The sequence below is a fragment of the Hyaena hyaena genome, unplaced genomic scaffold (genome assembly GCF_003009895.1).
Source record: "Hyaena hyaena isolate Hyena2069 unplaced genomic scaffold, ASM300989v1 scaffold_368, whole genome shotgun sequence".
In the NCBI taxonomy this organism is placed as follows: domain Eukaryota; kingdom Metazoa; phylum Chordata; class Mammalia; order Carnivora; family Hyaenidae; genus Hyaena; species Hyaena hyaena.
Window position 1 is genome coordinate 111,252 of NW_024080989.1, and position 16,281 is coordinate 127,532.

At 44.3% G+C, this 16,281-nt stretch overlaps 1 protein-coding gene across 1 annotated transcript in view; it reads left to right on the forward strand.

The window, feature by feature from the left end:
- CACNA1C (calcium voltage-gated channel subunit alpha1 C) overlaps positions 1-16,281 on the forward strand; it is a 205,855-nt gene that overhangs the window by 96,348 nt on the left and 93,226 nt on the right. Inside the window, exons 10-15 of the mRNA XM_039250015.1 lie at positions 3,221-3,428; positions 4,365-4,485; positions 6,161-6,275; positions 7,058-7,178; positions 7,511-7,580; positions 14,653-14,785. Of these exons, the coding sequence (XP_039105946.1) occupies positions 3,221-3,428; positions 4,365-4,485; positions 6,161-6,275; positions 7,058-7,178; positions 7,511-7,580; positions 14,653-14,785 (768 nt within the window). The remainder of the gene's footprint in view (positions 1-3,220; positions 3,429-4,364; positions 4,486-6,160; positions 6,276-7,057; positions 7,179-7,510; positions 7,581-14,652; positions 14,786-16,281) is intronic.

The following is a 16,281-nucleotide window of genomic DNA, read 5'->3' on the forward strand; positions in this document are numbered from 1 at the left end:
CTAGGGGGATCTGTGACCTTAATCCATATGTACTCTCCCCTCTGATACAGCTGGAAAGTCTTGCTATAAATATGCTCTAAAGTTCCTGGTTCCTAAATACCAGTCTACTGACAAGTGTTGAAGGAGTTGCATGAAAATCACTCAAGCCCCAGCACCAGAGATTATGATTTCATGGTTCCAGGGGTAAGGCATGGGAATCAGTATATACAAAATGACCAAACTCCTCTGCAGTTTCCTCTCCAGCCAGGTGTGGAAACACTGCTCTACGTGTAAGTGGGGCAGCTTTCCTAGCCCCAGAGAGGTTCTCTTACTGCTTGTTTAAGCAGAATAAATATTACAACCTCTAGCCTATTGAGGTGCCAGTCACACATACTGGGCTGGACAGAATTTATCTGTAGACAAGGATGGGGAGAATGGAAGAAAAAAACTTCTGATCTTTGCCCTCAAGAACTCAGAGACTATTTGGATGAGATGAGACTATCACAAATGAAAAACACTGAAGATCACTTATAGAACAGATACTAATAAATATATATTATTATTCTACAAACAGAGGAAGTATGGCTGGCAGGCAAAATAGAGGTATAGAATGGCTGAATTTGTGAAGGAGAAAGGAGCATTAAAGATGCCAGTCTGGGAAGAAGTTCACATTTACATCCAAACTGTTGGCCCATCTGCTTCTTTCACCTAATATGGAACCATTTTCTGGAGAGAAGTACCCAGGCTGGGGGTGCAGCTGTAAGGCTATAATGGGGGTGGTTTTCATGTCACTCTTTTAAGCAGCAAAAGCAATTCACTGCATATATTGGTAATAAGCTGGGAATGCCTTAAATAGAGGACGTCAAGACTGTGACCTGGAAGGCAGACAAGCCAGAGTTGGAGCTAAGAAAGCAAGATTTCTCTGTTGTTGCAGCCACTCCAGTCAGAGCCTGTGTTCTTTTTGCTTCAGTGCGTTTCCTTATCCTGACTGACCCAAGCTTCATCCAGCAACCATTAGCAGCCCACACCCACAACTCTCGTCTAAGAGGAAGGGATTTTCCCAAAGCTATAATGAAGAACCTCTGAATTTACAGTGAAGAGAAGGTCTGTGACTATAAGGACTGGGAGGCTCCTCTCTATGGAACCCCACCAGTGGCCCATCTCTTCCCAGAAAGACCTCCCTGCCTTACAGACCTGTTCCCTGTGGGTGGGATGGGTTTCCTGTAACCCAGGAGTTCCTAACATTCCCTGCTTATCAGAATCATCTGGGATGCTTGTTAAAAATACAAGTTTCTGGCCCCCAAACTATAGGTATTAAATCAGAATCTCCAGAAGAGAAGCTGTTTAAAAAACCAGTTCTTTGGACAGGGTAAACCTGGGAAACCTCACTAAACCTTGTACCCTCTCTTACACAGGGGTGACCAGATGCTGCCTGGGCTGGGGGCAGCATTCTTGGGGAAAAAAATTAATGTGTTTTCTGTCTAAAGACCATGAGTGATAACAGTAATTATTAACCATTATCAACTGTGTGCAAGGTATTAGACTAGGGTGTTTTTTTAAGAGTAGGAATTATATTTTTTCCAGTTTTATTGAGAAATAATTAACACACATCACTGTATAAACTTAAGGCATATAGCATGATGGTTTGATTTACATATATTATGAAATGATTACCACGATAGGTTTAGTTAACATTTGTCATCTTACATAGATACAGTAAAAAGAAAAGGGAAAAAAATCCTTTCTTTTGATGAGAACTCTTAGGATCTACTCAGTTAACAACTTTCCAGTATATCAAAGGGCAGTGTCACCCATAGTCATCATGCTGTACATTACATCATCATGACCTATTTATCTCATAACTGAAAGTTTGTACCTTTTGACAGCTTCATCCAGTTCTCCCGCCTCCTACTCTCTGCCTCTGGTAACCACAAATCTGATCTCTTTTTTCTGCAGGTTAGGTGGTGTTCTGCTTTTTTTGTTTTGCTTTTAGATTCCACATATAAGTGAAATCATGCAGTATTTGTCTTTCTCTGTCTGACTTATTTCACTTAGTGTAATGTCCTCAAGACCCATCCATGTTGTCATAAATGGTAGGATTTCCTCTTTTTATGGATGAATAACATTCCAGTGTGTGTTCATTACATACACTACAAGTTCTTTGGCCATTCATCCATCAATAGACACTTGGGTTGTCCATGTCTTGGCTATTGTAAATAATGCTGTAATGAACATGGGGGCACAGATATCTTTTTCAGTTAATGTTTTCATTTCCTTTGGATATATTCCCAGAAGGGGAATTGCTGGATTGTATGATGGTTGATTTTTAATTTTTTTGAGGAGCTCCATGCTGTTTTCCATAGTAGCTACACCAATTTATATTCCCACCAACAGTGCACAGGGTTCCCTTTTCTACACATCCTTGCCAACACTTGTTATCCCTTGTCTTTTTAATGATGGCCATTCTAACAGATGTGAGATGATACCTCACTGTGATTTTAATTTGCATTTCCCTGATAGCTGGTGATGTTGAGCATCTTTTCATGTACTTGATAGCCATTCATATATCTTCTTTGGAAAAATGTCTATTCATCTCCTGTGTCAAATTTTTTAACTGGATTATTGGGGCTTTGCTTTTTGGTTGTTTTGTTTTGTTTTTGCTTTTGAGTTGTCTGTGTTCTTTATATATGTAGATATTAACCCCTTATCAGATGTATGGTTTGCAAATATTTTTTCCTGTTCCATAGGTTGCCTTTTCGCTTTGTTGATGGTTTCTTTTGCTCACCAGAAGCTTTTTAGCTTGATATAATCCCATTTGTTTAGTCTTTATTTTGTTGCTTGGGGAGCTGCTTTTTTTTTTTTTTTTTTGGTCTCATGTAATCTTCCTAATTGCTACTGTTATATCTATTTTCTCAAATGGCAAGGCAAATAGAAGGGAATTTATGTGACTTGCCCAACTGCAACTAGCAGCTAGCAACTGGCAGAGCTAGATTGGAACTCAGGCTTCTCACTTCTGAGTCCTCTCTATTTGTCAATACACATTACTGATCCTGGGACACTGAATTAACTAGCTTCACACTCTATAAGCTTACCAGCCCAGTTTACACCACCACCACTATAGCAATGAAGGGGGAAAAGGAGTTGTAATTTACCTTAAAATTTCTAGTGGGTCTGTGAATGAGGAGTTATGTTAAAGAAAGCATAGAAAAGGGATGCTAATCTCCCTCATGTTGGTCCTCAGGTACTGGAACTCCTTAAGCAACCTGGTGGCATCCTTGCTGAATTCTGTGCGCTCCATCGCCTCCCTGCTGCTACTCCTCTTCCTCTTCATCATCATCTTCTCCCTCCTGGGGATGCAGCTCTTTGGAGGAAAGTTCAACTTTGATGAGATGCAGACTCGGAGGAGCACATTTGATAACTTTCCTCAGTCCCTCCTCACTGTGTTTCAGGTATGGACTCTTCTCTGCTAGGATTATGAGTGGGAGGGTGGTTGGGTGGCACGGTTAGGGGTGAGTGGGAAGAAGGAGCCTTGAAAAGATGGTGGGAAACTTCACCCTTGCACTGGACAGCTAAGGCCAGCCTAGATCAGCCATGGAGGGACCATGCCCAGTTGAGTCCTGAGTTCTTGTAGTTCCCCTTACCCTCAGTCCCCCATGAAACTCCACTGTTGGATGGACCATTGGGGATTGGATTCAATCTAACTGAGTAGTTTAAAAGCTCTTGCTTAACCATAGAAACTTCAGATAAATTCTACATGAAAGTCCAAAGTATAGACAAAGGAAAGCAGACTGCCCTCATTGGGGGAAGAGAGGGTGATGGGGCTCTGTCTTTGCTACCCACTATTCTTGCCCCTAGAAAAATATAACCAGCCCATCAAATTTGTCATTTCATAGATATTTTGGTTTAGAGAAAAGCTAAAGTAGCACTTGTTGAAGTTTCAAAGTAGATTAATTATAAAGAAATTAATATGTGGGTGTTGCCAAAATCTTCAAAACGGCAGCCAAATGATTAATGTTGGGGAAAGCTGGAGTAGTATATTACTCTTTCAACCAACGCATTCACATTTGTGAGAGGACCCTGAGGAATGACTGACGGGAGCCATCTTTTGCACTGCATATGAGTAGAAGGAGATGCTTTGACCAGGAAGCCCTTTCAGTCACTTCTCAAATAATATCATGCCAGCGCATTGTCTGAGTATAGGGTCGGACTTGTCCACGTCAATAGCTCAAAGCCCCTAGGAGGATAACTGGGGTCCAAGAAGAGGGAAAGAGGTGGAAAAGAGATTTTGGACATTTTTGTTAACATAGTGGGGCAGGGCAGGGGAGTATTGGGGTTTGCTGTTGGTCTAACGCTGTGTCCCTTATTGGTGGGAATGTGTCATTCAGATCCTGACCGGGGAGGACTGGAATTCGGTGATGTATGATGGGATCATGGCTTATGGCGGCCCCTCTTTTCCAGGGATGTTAGTCTGTATTTACTTCATCATCCTCTTCATCTGTGGAAACTGTATCCTTTGCTCCTGCCTCCCCGCCCCTGCCGCCTCACCCTCCCTCAGCCTGCAGCACGATGCCAAATACGTGTGCCCAGCAGGTCCTGACTTGGGGCTGAAAACTGTGGTTGCCCGTCCACAGGGGCCCCAGGCAAGCAGGGGAAAGGTGTGCTCTGGGGAGAAAACGTTTCCTGTCCCAGAACTACCTTAACTATGGAAGTAGGTCTTGGTGGAAGCCTGGCTCTTTGGCATAGGTGGGGATGTAAGTTCATATTCCTGAATCAGTTTGGGCTGCAGTGTTGCCTGAGTCCAGGAGGCACAGTCTCATTGTAGTCTAGGTGAACAATGCCCCCTGGTGTTGTGCATGTACAGCTACTCACATAGATTCCAATGTGAACACACTTGGAGTTGGGCACCCTGAATGCTTTGGGCTATTGCTGCTGGAGGTAGGAAGTACAGTTAAGGGGGACTGAGCCATCATCCTTGAAATGACCTTCATCTCTCCTCCCTGTTTTCTGCTCAGTGTCCCTCCCTCTGAAGCCGCTCTCCAGAACTTTAGTCACAGGCAGAGCTGGACAGGCTTTGCCAAGCAGACCTGACAGGTCCTTGCTGATCCAGGCCACGAACAGCTTTCCAGGGTCTCAAGTCGTAGGCAGTCGTCTCTCCTGCTGGTCATAACCCTGAGAGGGTTGTGTGCAGAGGCAGATGATAAAGTAGAAGCAGCTCTGGCCCAAGATTCGGGTTTAAATCATAATTTAATGTAGTGCCCAAAGCATGAACACTGATGCCAACAGACAGGCTTCACCTTTTCCTAGCTGGGTGACTTCAGCAAACTAAAGGTTCTCTACCTCAGTGTCTGTAAAATGGGGTGATGAAACATTATTGCCTACTACTTAAGGGATAGGCTTAATGGTTGAGGCTTAATGGCATAATGTATACAAAGCCTGCCACAGTGCCAGGAGACTAAGGGCAGGTGTACAGTAGCATCCTTGGTCAAGCCCTTCACCTCTATGGCTTCCCTGTATGTGAAATGGTGTGATTATCTGGGTGTCTGGGGGTGGAGGTTAGACTTAACAAATGTTAAGACCCCTTTCAGCTGTACTTTCTTTGATTCTGCAATCCTTTGACCTACAGTGTTTCTGTTCAAGGTTGGGGATAAGGGCAAGAAGAAAAAGGCAATAACCATTTCAATTAGGAGTTCCCAAGATTCAGCCTGCTCCAGCTGGACATCGCAAGGGTCTTTGTATGCGCAGGCTTACATTAAGAGCTGGCAGAAATATCAGGCTGCCTCCGCAGTGCCCAGTTTTAATGAACCGCTCTTAAGAGCATTCTGCATTCTGCTAGAGACAATGCTGTTTATAATGTCAATTACAGCCAGTCATCTCAGTAGGGAAACCAATAATGAAACCCAGCAATTAAAGAGCAAGGCAAGAGTGCCTCACTCCCTGCCCACTCCAGCCTGCAAGCTATTCGGCTCTTGACCCATTAGCAAATGGGTAGCTAGTAGGGTAATAGGGAGGGAGAAGGGTGGAGGAGGGATACTACTGGGCTCAGAACCCCTCACGGTAAGTCACCATTGAGCTCTCTCTATGGGGAACTCTACCCCTGCATGTCTTGTACCCTCCCTGCCCCCTATGTCCACCAAATACCCCAAAGCCAAGGGTCATTTTCTTTAAGAATGGACACAAACAGATATCCTACTGAATGTGTTCTTGGCCATTGCTGTGGACAACCTGGCTGATGCTGAGAGCCTTACATCTGCCCAAAAGGAAGAGGAAGAAGAGAAGGAGAGAAAGAAGCTGGCCAGGTAACCCTCTAAGCTTACCCAGGCCCAGGGCCCCAGGGTCCCAGTTCTGGAATGTCATTCCCATTAGTGATAAAGAGAGGCTTGGATCCTGGCCTCTGTCAGCCATCCCTCCCAGAGGGCACTGGGTTTGAGGGTTTGAGGCTTCACAGTAAGTTGGTCCTCTCTCCTAATTATTAGGCATTGCTCTAAAGTGGGTACCGTTGTCAATTATAGTATTTGTGAGGGCATTTTATTTCCCACCTGTCTAAGAAGTTGGGGGATTCTCTTTTGAAAAGTAAGGTCATGATAGGTGGTGGGAATGAAGGATAGGGAGAGGAGGAAGGCAGCCACTCAGAGGGAAATTCAATTCCAGTTGAGTGATAACTCTTCGCTATTTTATAAATCATTGCCAGTGTTAAGAAAACAAGATAAGGCTCTCATTGTCTTCTGTCATTGTCTAGTCCACATATCTGCTGGATACCAAGCAGAGTTTTCTAGGAACCAATCTTGAATCAGATCCAGAACCTTTCTCTGATTCAGACAGGGACTGGAGCAGCCAAGAAACTGAAAGAGTCCATCTGAGTACAAGACAGAGCAAGGTGTGGCCTGGTGCCTGGATGGCCGGCCCAGCCCAATAGCATCTTGTGTAAAGGATGCCATGTGCCCTGAGTAAAGGATGATGGATGTAGGCCCAGAGAATCTGTTCCCACTAGTCCCCAACAGACCACAGGGTAGTTGATTTCTTCATGTCTCCTGTCATTCAGTAAACATCCCTTTAATTTTTCCACCTGTTGACCGGCCAGGACTGCCAGTCCAGAGAAGAAACAAGAGATAGTGGAAAAGCCAGCTGTGGAGGAGACCAAGGAGGAGAAAATTGAGCTGAAATCCATTACAGCTGATGGAGAGTCCCCACCCACCACCAAGGTAAGAAGCCATCTCCTTCCAGGAGCTGAGACAGCCATTGCTGGGGGAAAGAGGGCACACCCATTGGAAATGAGGGAGAATGGAAAGAAAGAGACTCAGTGGAAGAAAGCCCACGAAGATGGAGCAGGAACGCTAGGAATGTGAAGAGAAGGCAGACTGGTCGAATTCCTGCCTTCTGCTGATGTCTTAAAGGATATATACAAGATAATAGAATATATTTTTGAGTCAACAGTTCAGCCACTAACCATGATGCAATTTCTAGGCTACTCTAAGCCTCTCAAACTATGGAACGTCTCTAACTGGATTCTTCCTCCTCTCCTTTGGCTGCCTAGATCAACATGGATGACCTCCAGCCCAATGAAAATGAGGATAAGAGTCCCTACCCTAACCCAGAAAATACAGGTACCAATCCCACTGCCTAACCCTGAATTTGGGAGGTTGGGGGTAGAGAGCCAAGTTCTAGAACCACGTGGAAGTAGCTATGTATTAGGATCAGTGGTTCCAATTTCCCTCTATAAGCACTTTGCACCTAAATGTCTTTTGTCTCTGTTGTTAAGCATTACCAATCATCATCCAGAAGAAAACTTTGCTCCTGGTTTCCTCATAATAACAATATAACTTTAAATAAATTGTGTATGAGCGTGCTGATTCTATGCCCTTTGGAAGGTGGATTCGATATACATTTAAGGTTTTATTATATCCTATGCTATAAAATCATTAACTTACATAATTCATTAATATAACATATGTTGCAGCGTTACGCTCACTTATAATAATAGTAAATCCCGACTCTGCCTTGCCCTTACTCAGGAGGCAGTGCTGAGTACAAGGACAGATGCCACCACAGATGTCCCACTTGTTGCTTTGTCAAATGCTTTCATTTATTACAAAAAGAGCTCTTACCAACTCAGCCTTCTCATCTTCTGGTACATAGACTGGCAGACAGTCTCCTTTGAGAGGGCTTAATGTCAGAGGTCCTTAGACCTCCCTCCAGAATCCCCTTGTCTGTTTCATGAAACTCCACATCCTGTGCAAACCCTCGGTTTGCCTTCCTTTTACCTAGAACTGCAGCTCTTATTACCAGCTTCAAGCTTGCAGTCAACTGCACACAATCAAGGGACTGTTGTTTTACTGGCATTCATCCTCTGTGCAGGTTAAACTACATCTGGGTTAGTAACCACATTAAGTGGCTAAAAACCTTCCACATTTATGAGCAAAGCTAGATTCTCCTTTGGGCCTTCCTACCACTGGTTCTCTGCTGGCTTGTCTGCAAGGATGCTGGTGGCCATCTTCCATTTTCCTTGGGAAGCAGGCTGTCACCATTCCATCCTTACTCACCTCCCACCTCAAGGGAAGGAGGATTCAGCTCCCTGGAGACTGGATAGAAGGAAGAACAAGAAGGGTATTTCCATACACTGGGCACTAAACCTTCTGAAGTCTCAAGGCTCTTTGTGTGGGAATTCTTACAGAATTTCAAAGACAGACTAGACATGTTGACCAAATGCAATGGGGAATCCTGTCTTCGTTCTGAATCAACAAATTAACTCTAAAATGACATTTTTTAAGATAATCTGGGGGAAATTAAATAGGGACTGGAAACTAATGATTTAAAGTCATTTTTGTTCATTTTGCTACTGTAGTGATGTCATCATAGTTCTAGCTTATACCTGTTGAAGTGTGTATGGCTGGAGTCGGGAACGTTTAGAAGCTGCTTTAAAATACTCCAGCAACTCCTCGTGAAGCTGGGTATGGAGGTTTGCCACACAAGTCTCTCTACTTATGTGTATAGTTTTAAAGTTTAAAAAGAAAGACAGTGATAAAAGAAATCCCTCTGGGTCCTGGGCAGAGCTAGCCCAGGTCCCCCTGCACACAGCACACAGGGGCAGAGACTAGACTCGACTTGGCAGAGACTGGGTCCAGGCCTGCTCCTTCTACCTGGCAGGGGGCAGCCACACCTATGCCAAAAATCTCCAGTTTCATCCATCTAAATATATTCATGGCTTTTCTCTTCTTTGGTGCTCTATGACATCAAAGAGAAGCAGGTCAGGGGAAAAAAGATTAATGAGGACATTGTCACCGTTATCAACCACCATTGAAATGTGTCTCTGCTGACCCAGCTTTGAGGATTCTTCGAATGGTTTTGCTTTTAAACTGAAAAGCTATTCCCACACTCCGCTAATTCCTCAGGATTCTTTAGGTTTTGTAGAGTGTCTTTTTACCAGTCATGGCGGCCACCATTCTCTAGCCTGCTCCAGACTCAGACCTTCCCAAGCTTCTCTTAGCCACAGGCATCTTGTACAGCTGTGTTGGGATCTCTGGTCCATTGACCGTGGAAGCTGTCCTGCCTCAGCCACTGCCACTCTCAGGCCATGAAGGCCACTCCCTGTGTCCCCCTTATTTGTTCTCTATCCCTGGTTTCCATTTTCTCACCCCAGGAGGGTGTGCTCTTAGAGCTGGTGGCTCCACATGTTCCTCTTTCCTCCAAGGAACTAGCTTCTGCTTCCCAGCTCCTCCTTCCCTTGTTTCTGCAGGTCACCTCCCGGACCCTAATCCCAGGTACAGCAGAAGTCCCCAAAGACTCCTCCCCAGGTCACTTGGCCTGCTGTCTCTGTTCTTGTCAATCTCTCATTCCCACGGGCTCCTCTCTCTTCTGACCCATAAAAGGCAAAGAACCTGATCTGTCTCTGCTGTGCCCACTTCACGAAGATACCCTTGGGGAGGTGGCAGTGGTGAGAACTGTACCTTCCTCCTTGCAGCCAGACTCCAAAAGAGAGAAGGGGTAGGGCCCTCCTCACGCCCTCCTCATGCCCCATTTCTCACTGGTGCTTCCCACTCTCTGCCGTGCCTGTACCCCCTCCCCAGGCTGCTGTGCATGCTTATCCAGGCCACACTCAAGCATTTGTGCCAAAGCAGCTGAGCGGGGCTGAGCTCCAGCCTACACTCCCAGGACCTCTGTCCTCATATGAACACCCAGCAGAGTGGGGGCCTGTTTCTGATTCACACAAAGTGCCAATTGGCCAGCGGTAAAACTTCAGTCCTTCCCTCCCCATTTAATCCCCAAAACTCAACAGTTAGTTTGAGCCTCCCAGCTTAGTATACACAGGATTTTAGAAATCTCTACTCACCTAGGAAGTGTGCCAAGTTGTGCTTTTATTTAATCTATTCATTCATTTGAGTGAACATACAGATGTTAGAAGTCACCAAGGACTTAAAATTAACAGAGACACTTGAAAAGGAAACATGAATGACACCAGAGAAGGTATAGGACAGCACCAGGTGCTGTTGGGAGACTCAAACTGCTGCAAGGGGTCCCAGCAGAAGCAGGACAGTGAAGTGTGGTGGGGGAGAGACAGCCAGCCTTCACAGAGAAAGGTAGACTGGGCTGGGCTTTGTGTCTGGGAGTTAGACAGGAAGCAAGTTGTTTCAGAACGATACTCTTGTCACAGACAGGGAGGTGGAAGAAACCATGGTAGTCATTCACTTATGTGTGCCAGGCACTGTGGCTGGCACCGGGGATACACCTGTGGGCAAGACGGAGAAGGCCGCTGCTCTCCTGGAGTTTACATTTCAGTGTGGAGACAGACGATGAGCAAGAAAGGGAATCAACTGAAAGGTAACATCAGGTGGCAGTAAGCAGCAAGGAGGTAATGAAGCCAAGAGCTGTGTTACGAGTTACTCAGTAGTACAGGACTGTTTTGGCTGTGTGGTCAGGAAAGGCATTTGGACTGAAACCTGAATGAGTCACAGGAACTAGATATATGGAAATGAGAGGAAAATGCTTTCTAGATGGAGGGCTAGCAAATGCAGATTCCCTTGGGCAGAATATACCTGTTTGTGGAGGAACCAAAGAGGCCAGTGTGTGTGAAGCAGAGACAATGAAGGGGAAAGGTAGTGAGTGAGACGGAGGACTAGGCAGGAGCAGGTGGGACAGAGCTTCAAAGGCCACCTGAGAGGCTTGGATCTAAGCTGATGCAATGGAGAATCACCCAAGCTTCTCAGGCAGAGGAAGGTGTGATCTGGGGTCGGAATTATCTTTAGAAGACTGTGCTGCATGAAGACAGGGCAGTAGATGGTCAGGAGGAGAACTGGAGGCAGAGAGGATGTTAGCAGTGGTCCTGGTGAGAGGTGGTGGCTGCTGACTCCAGGGCAGTGCTGCTACAGACACAGAGAAGTGGGGGGATGTGGGGTACACTTTGCAGGACTTGCTAGTGGCCTAGAAGTCAGGGAGAGAGAGTGAGCAGTGGAAGGAGATGAGGTTTTGGAGCTGAGCCAGCAGAGAAGATGCCCAGTGCAGCAACAGGGGCATCCTCAGGCCTCTGTCTCAGTACGCCACCCACACAGCTCACCTTGAGGCACCAATCACGCCAGTGAACTCTGGGGCCGCACTAAAAACTGTAAGTTCCTCAAAGGCAAGAACCACAGCTTTGTGTTCAGTACGCCATAGGCACTAGGTGTTAGAAGTAATATTTTTATTTGAATCGGCCACGAGCAAAATCACAGAAGTGAAAACGAGTGTCAAATGGGAAGAGGATAGGATCACCAGGGACCAAGAGTGGGACATCCAGCCCCAAGTGGTTTTACTCTTGAGCACTGGACCCAGCCATCTGGAAAGCAGTGGCAACCCCAAAGTGTGGCAGCACCTTATCAACCACACTTCTCCAAACCCCCAGAATGAGGATGGGAAAATGGAGATCCCTATGGGGTCCCTATGGAGATCCCCCTGGCATCTGGGATCGGGAGTCTAGGCTGTTCAGTTGCCAACCCCAAAAATGAAATTTACCCGACTTTTCCTACCCTGCCAATCTCTCTCCTTACACATAATACATGCATGCAAAGCATCACACCCGTCAGATTTGTCCCTCTACAGATTTGGGTTTGTCCTTCAGAAGTAGTTTCCTCTTAAGCACTATGCCTGTCACTTAGCTGGTATGTGTCTAAATAGACTGACTAACTTGCTTCTCCCCAGGAATGGAAATCAGGGTAGAGCTTCACAAACTGTGAGGCAGCCTATTGCAGATGAAAGAGCATGCGAAACTCTTCACCAGGAACTTGAAAAACCACAAAGCTAGTAAATATGTTTTTCTATAATCACAAATTATTAAAATAAGCATTAAATTACCTGTTACCAAATTATCACGAATAAGAAAGTGTTGGGTCATTTAGAGCAAAACTGAAAAGAATACAAACAGCCTGGCAGGAATTTAACATCCTTCTCAGTTAAATTTCATTTATAAGTATTGTGATTCAGGCCAACTCTTGTTTTACTTATTTTGCTTTAGAAGGAGACTCTTCCTTTCTTTTACTTACCAAGGTTTGGTTAGAAAGGCTTCACCTCGTGAAAATATTAATTGCTTTGCTGGTCAGCTCTAATTACACCAGGGGGATAAAAATCTGATTTATACCTATATTCTGCTGGTCCCCCCAAAAAGCGTTGGGTCCCTAAATGCTCCTTGCTTGATAAAAACCACTTTCTGTGCCAGGCATTTTTTTTTCCTTGGCACCACCTAGCTTCATTTTAACCAGAAGAGAGTATGCAGAGACATGACTGGTCCCTAAGATAAATGTCCTGTAACTATCTTTCCAACCAAGTTAGTCTCCACCTGACCTTCTTTTGTAATGTCCCCTTCCTTATAAAGCAGATGTTGGTGTGAAAGTGTAATCATCATCAAAAAACAAGGGCTACTATGTGCTGAACATAGTGTCTCTCTCCAGGGTTTTCAGCACATAAAGAGATGGAACAGATAGGTGTGAAGTCAGGCATTCAAGGTATTTTGTCCTCAGTGCCAAGTGAATGCAGGAGACTGACAGGGTTGCTAGAATCACAGGAAGGTCATTCTCAAGAGCCCAGGTATTCAGGAGAGCCAGGTGAATGATGCTGTCTGACCTGGGAGTCCTTCTGGCCTTGCACCAGTAGATGAGAGCAGTTCAAATAAGGAGACAGAATGAGGAAAGGAGAAAGCACATAGTAAGTGTATTCATTTCCTGGGGCTGTCATAACAAATTACCATGAACATGGTGGCTTAAACCAGCAAACATTTATTCTCTCCGGTTCTGGAGCCTACAAATCTGAAATCAGCTATTGGCAGGGCCATCCTCCCTCTAAAGGCTCAGGAGAGAATCCCTTTCTCACCTCTTCCCTGTCTCTGCTGGTAGCCAGCAGTCCTTGGCGCTCCTTAGCTTCCAGCCTCATCTCTCTGGTTTCTGTCTCTGTCTTCATGTGTGTATGTGTGTGTATGTGTGTCTGTGTCTCCTTATAAGGACAACAGACCTTGGATTTAGGGCCCACCTGACTCCAGTATGACTTCATCATGACTATACATCTGCAAAGATACTGTTTCCAAAGTAAGGTCACATTCTGAGGTCCCAGGTAGGCATGAATTTGTGGGGGACATTATTCAACCCACTATTGTGAGCCTTCAGAAAACAGTTTGATGTGAGTGGAAAGTTTGTGAGGGAATAACAGCAGGCAGAGATCAGACTGAGAAAGATGCTAAGCACTACTTGCAGGCTGAGTCTTCTCTGTGGGTAGAGATAGTAACAACAACAGCTAACATTTATATAGCACTTGCTATGTGTAGGCACCACTCTGAGGTATGCATAACTATTATCCCATTTACAGATGGGGAAACTAAGACCAGAAAGACTAAATGCCAGAAAGAAACAGAGCCAAGATTTGGATCTAGGCCTGGCCAGAGAGCCCATGCTCTTATTCCCTTCTCTCTCTAAACATTTTTAAGTGCATTTGACCAGAACAGGATATGTAATAGTTTCCTTCTGTGGGCAGTGACCTTGTAAGCCAAGGAGTAAACCATTTACCTTTGGTCCACAGTAAATGTGGCCACTGGCCAGGAGAAAAAGGGGGCTACTCTAACCGGTGTTAACGTCTAGACTTTTGAATGAAGTACCTGTTGTGGTCAGCATCACTGCTCTATTATCCCTACAGCACATGAGTTTTGGTATTTTTCAGGAATGGGAGTGTTGATTTTAAACTCCTAGAACCTTCAAGGATGGGATTGATTACAAGTCAACTAAGCCATACCCATTCTGCTACCTGCAGCCTAGTACAAGTACTAGATGGAGAAGTACACCCGGCAATGCCCCAATCTTCCCAGATCACCTTTCCTAGTACTTACAACTAGAATGACCAAGCATCCCAATCTGCATGGGACTGAGGAGCCTCCTGGGATGTGGAAATTTCAATTTAAAAACCAGGACAGTCCTTGGCAAACCAGGATGAGCTAGCCACCCTACTTACAACCCCCTTTGTCATGTGCTGCCAGAAAAGTCTCTCTAACAAAGATTCCAGCAGTGCTCACAGGAAGAGTGAGTGTCTCCATTGATACCCTTCATTTTCAGAGATGCAAATGATGTCTTGATTCTGGTCGGTAGGAAGCTATCTGGAAGTAGGCAGCATAGTGGTAAAACCTAGTGAGACTAGTGGAGTTATTTAGAATGGTGCTTTTTTTTCTTACAGGAGAAGATGATGATGAGGAGCCTGAGATGCCTGTGGGCCCCCGCCCACGACCACTCTCTGAGCTGCACCTTAAGGAAAAGGCAGTGCCCATGCCAGAAGCCAGTGCGTTTTTCATCTTCAGCCCCAACAACAGGTGTGCAAGAATGGTGGGGACCGTGGGACTCTACTCTCTCCATGCTACAAGCACACCAGATGCCAGCATCCTCCAACCTCTAAATGGAGCCTGGGACTCTCCCCAACCCCCACAACTTGTGCAAACAACCACTGATTTAGGGAAAAGTATCCTGGATTCCAAATCAGAAGACCTGGGTCTGTTTTTCCCTCCATTTATTGACACATGTAAACTCTATTTCTAGTCTTTTGGTGATTACCCTTAGTAATTTACTAAGTCTATTTAACTTAAAATCTGAAGTTAAGCAGTATCATATACCTCCTCCTGCAAAATAGAAAGATCTTATACTGTTTTAACTCCCCTCAACCCTCCTACCTTAATGTTGTTAATTAGTATTTTAGTCCTGTCCTTTATTTTTAACTTCACAAGTTAGACATTATTATCATTGTCATTTTATTATATAGACCAATGTATACTTGGATTTACATACAACTTCCCATTTTACTCATTCACCATTTTTTCATGCATCTCAGTCCACACCTCTGTAATCATTTTTTCTTCTTAAAGCACATTCTTTAGAAGCCCCTCATGTTTCTTTATGGTAAAGTCATTTGACCTATTTATCTCTTGTTCTTGTTTTCATTTCTTGTTCTTGAAATATAGTTTTGCTGTGTATACAATTTTAGGTTGACAGGATTTTTCTCTTAATATATCAAAGGTATAATTATACTGTATTCTTTCTACTATCATCCCTTTGTAAGTAATCTGCCCCTTATCTAGCTACTTCGAACATCTTCTGTTGCCTTTGGTATTGTATAGATTTACTACCATGTGTCTACATATGGATTTCTTGCCATTAATCCTGCTTGGAATGTTATTGACTTATATTTTTCTCTAGTTCTCAAACAGCATTAAAAATTAGAATAAGAATTGCTAATTCTTAAAAAATTGCAGTCATAATCTCTGCCTGTTCTTTCCTTCTGGCATTCCAATTAGACATATGTTAGACCTTCTCATTCCGTCCTCCTACCTCTTAATGTGTCTTGTAAATCTTTCCCCTCATTATCTCTCTTTTAGTGTTCAGGGTAGTTTTTTCATATATACCTTCCAATTTCTTAATTCTCTCTTCAACTTTCTCTATGTTACTGTTTAAACCAGTTTTTATACCAACTTTTTTTTCATTTCAAACAGTTCCATTTGCTGCTTAATTTTCCAGAACCATCTGTCTATATCTAATACTTTGCCTGTTGATTCATCAACTTTGTGATCAAGTCCTTTATTCTGTTAAGTATTTCAAAAATAGTTGTTACATTCTCTATCTGATATGTCCAGTATACATAGTCTTTGGGAGGGGGTTCTAAATCACTTATTTGTTGTTTCTTCTGATCTCTCATCTTAGCAGCTCATCCTCTTATGTGCATAATGATCTTTGATTGTGACCTCAGTCATCAGATTCTTGTGGACCTATATTAATATTGGGAAGCTTTCTTCCAGATTCTTCTTAAGAGTGTTGGCTC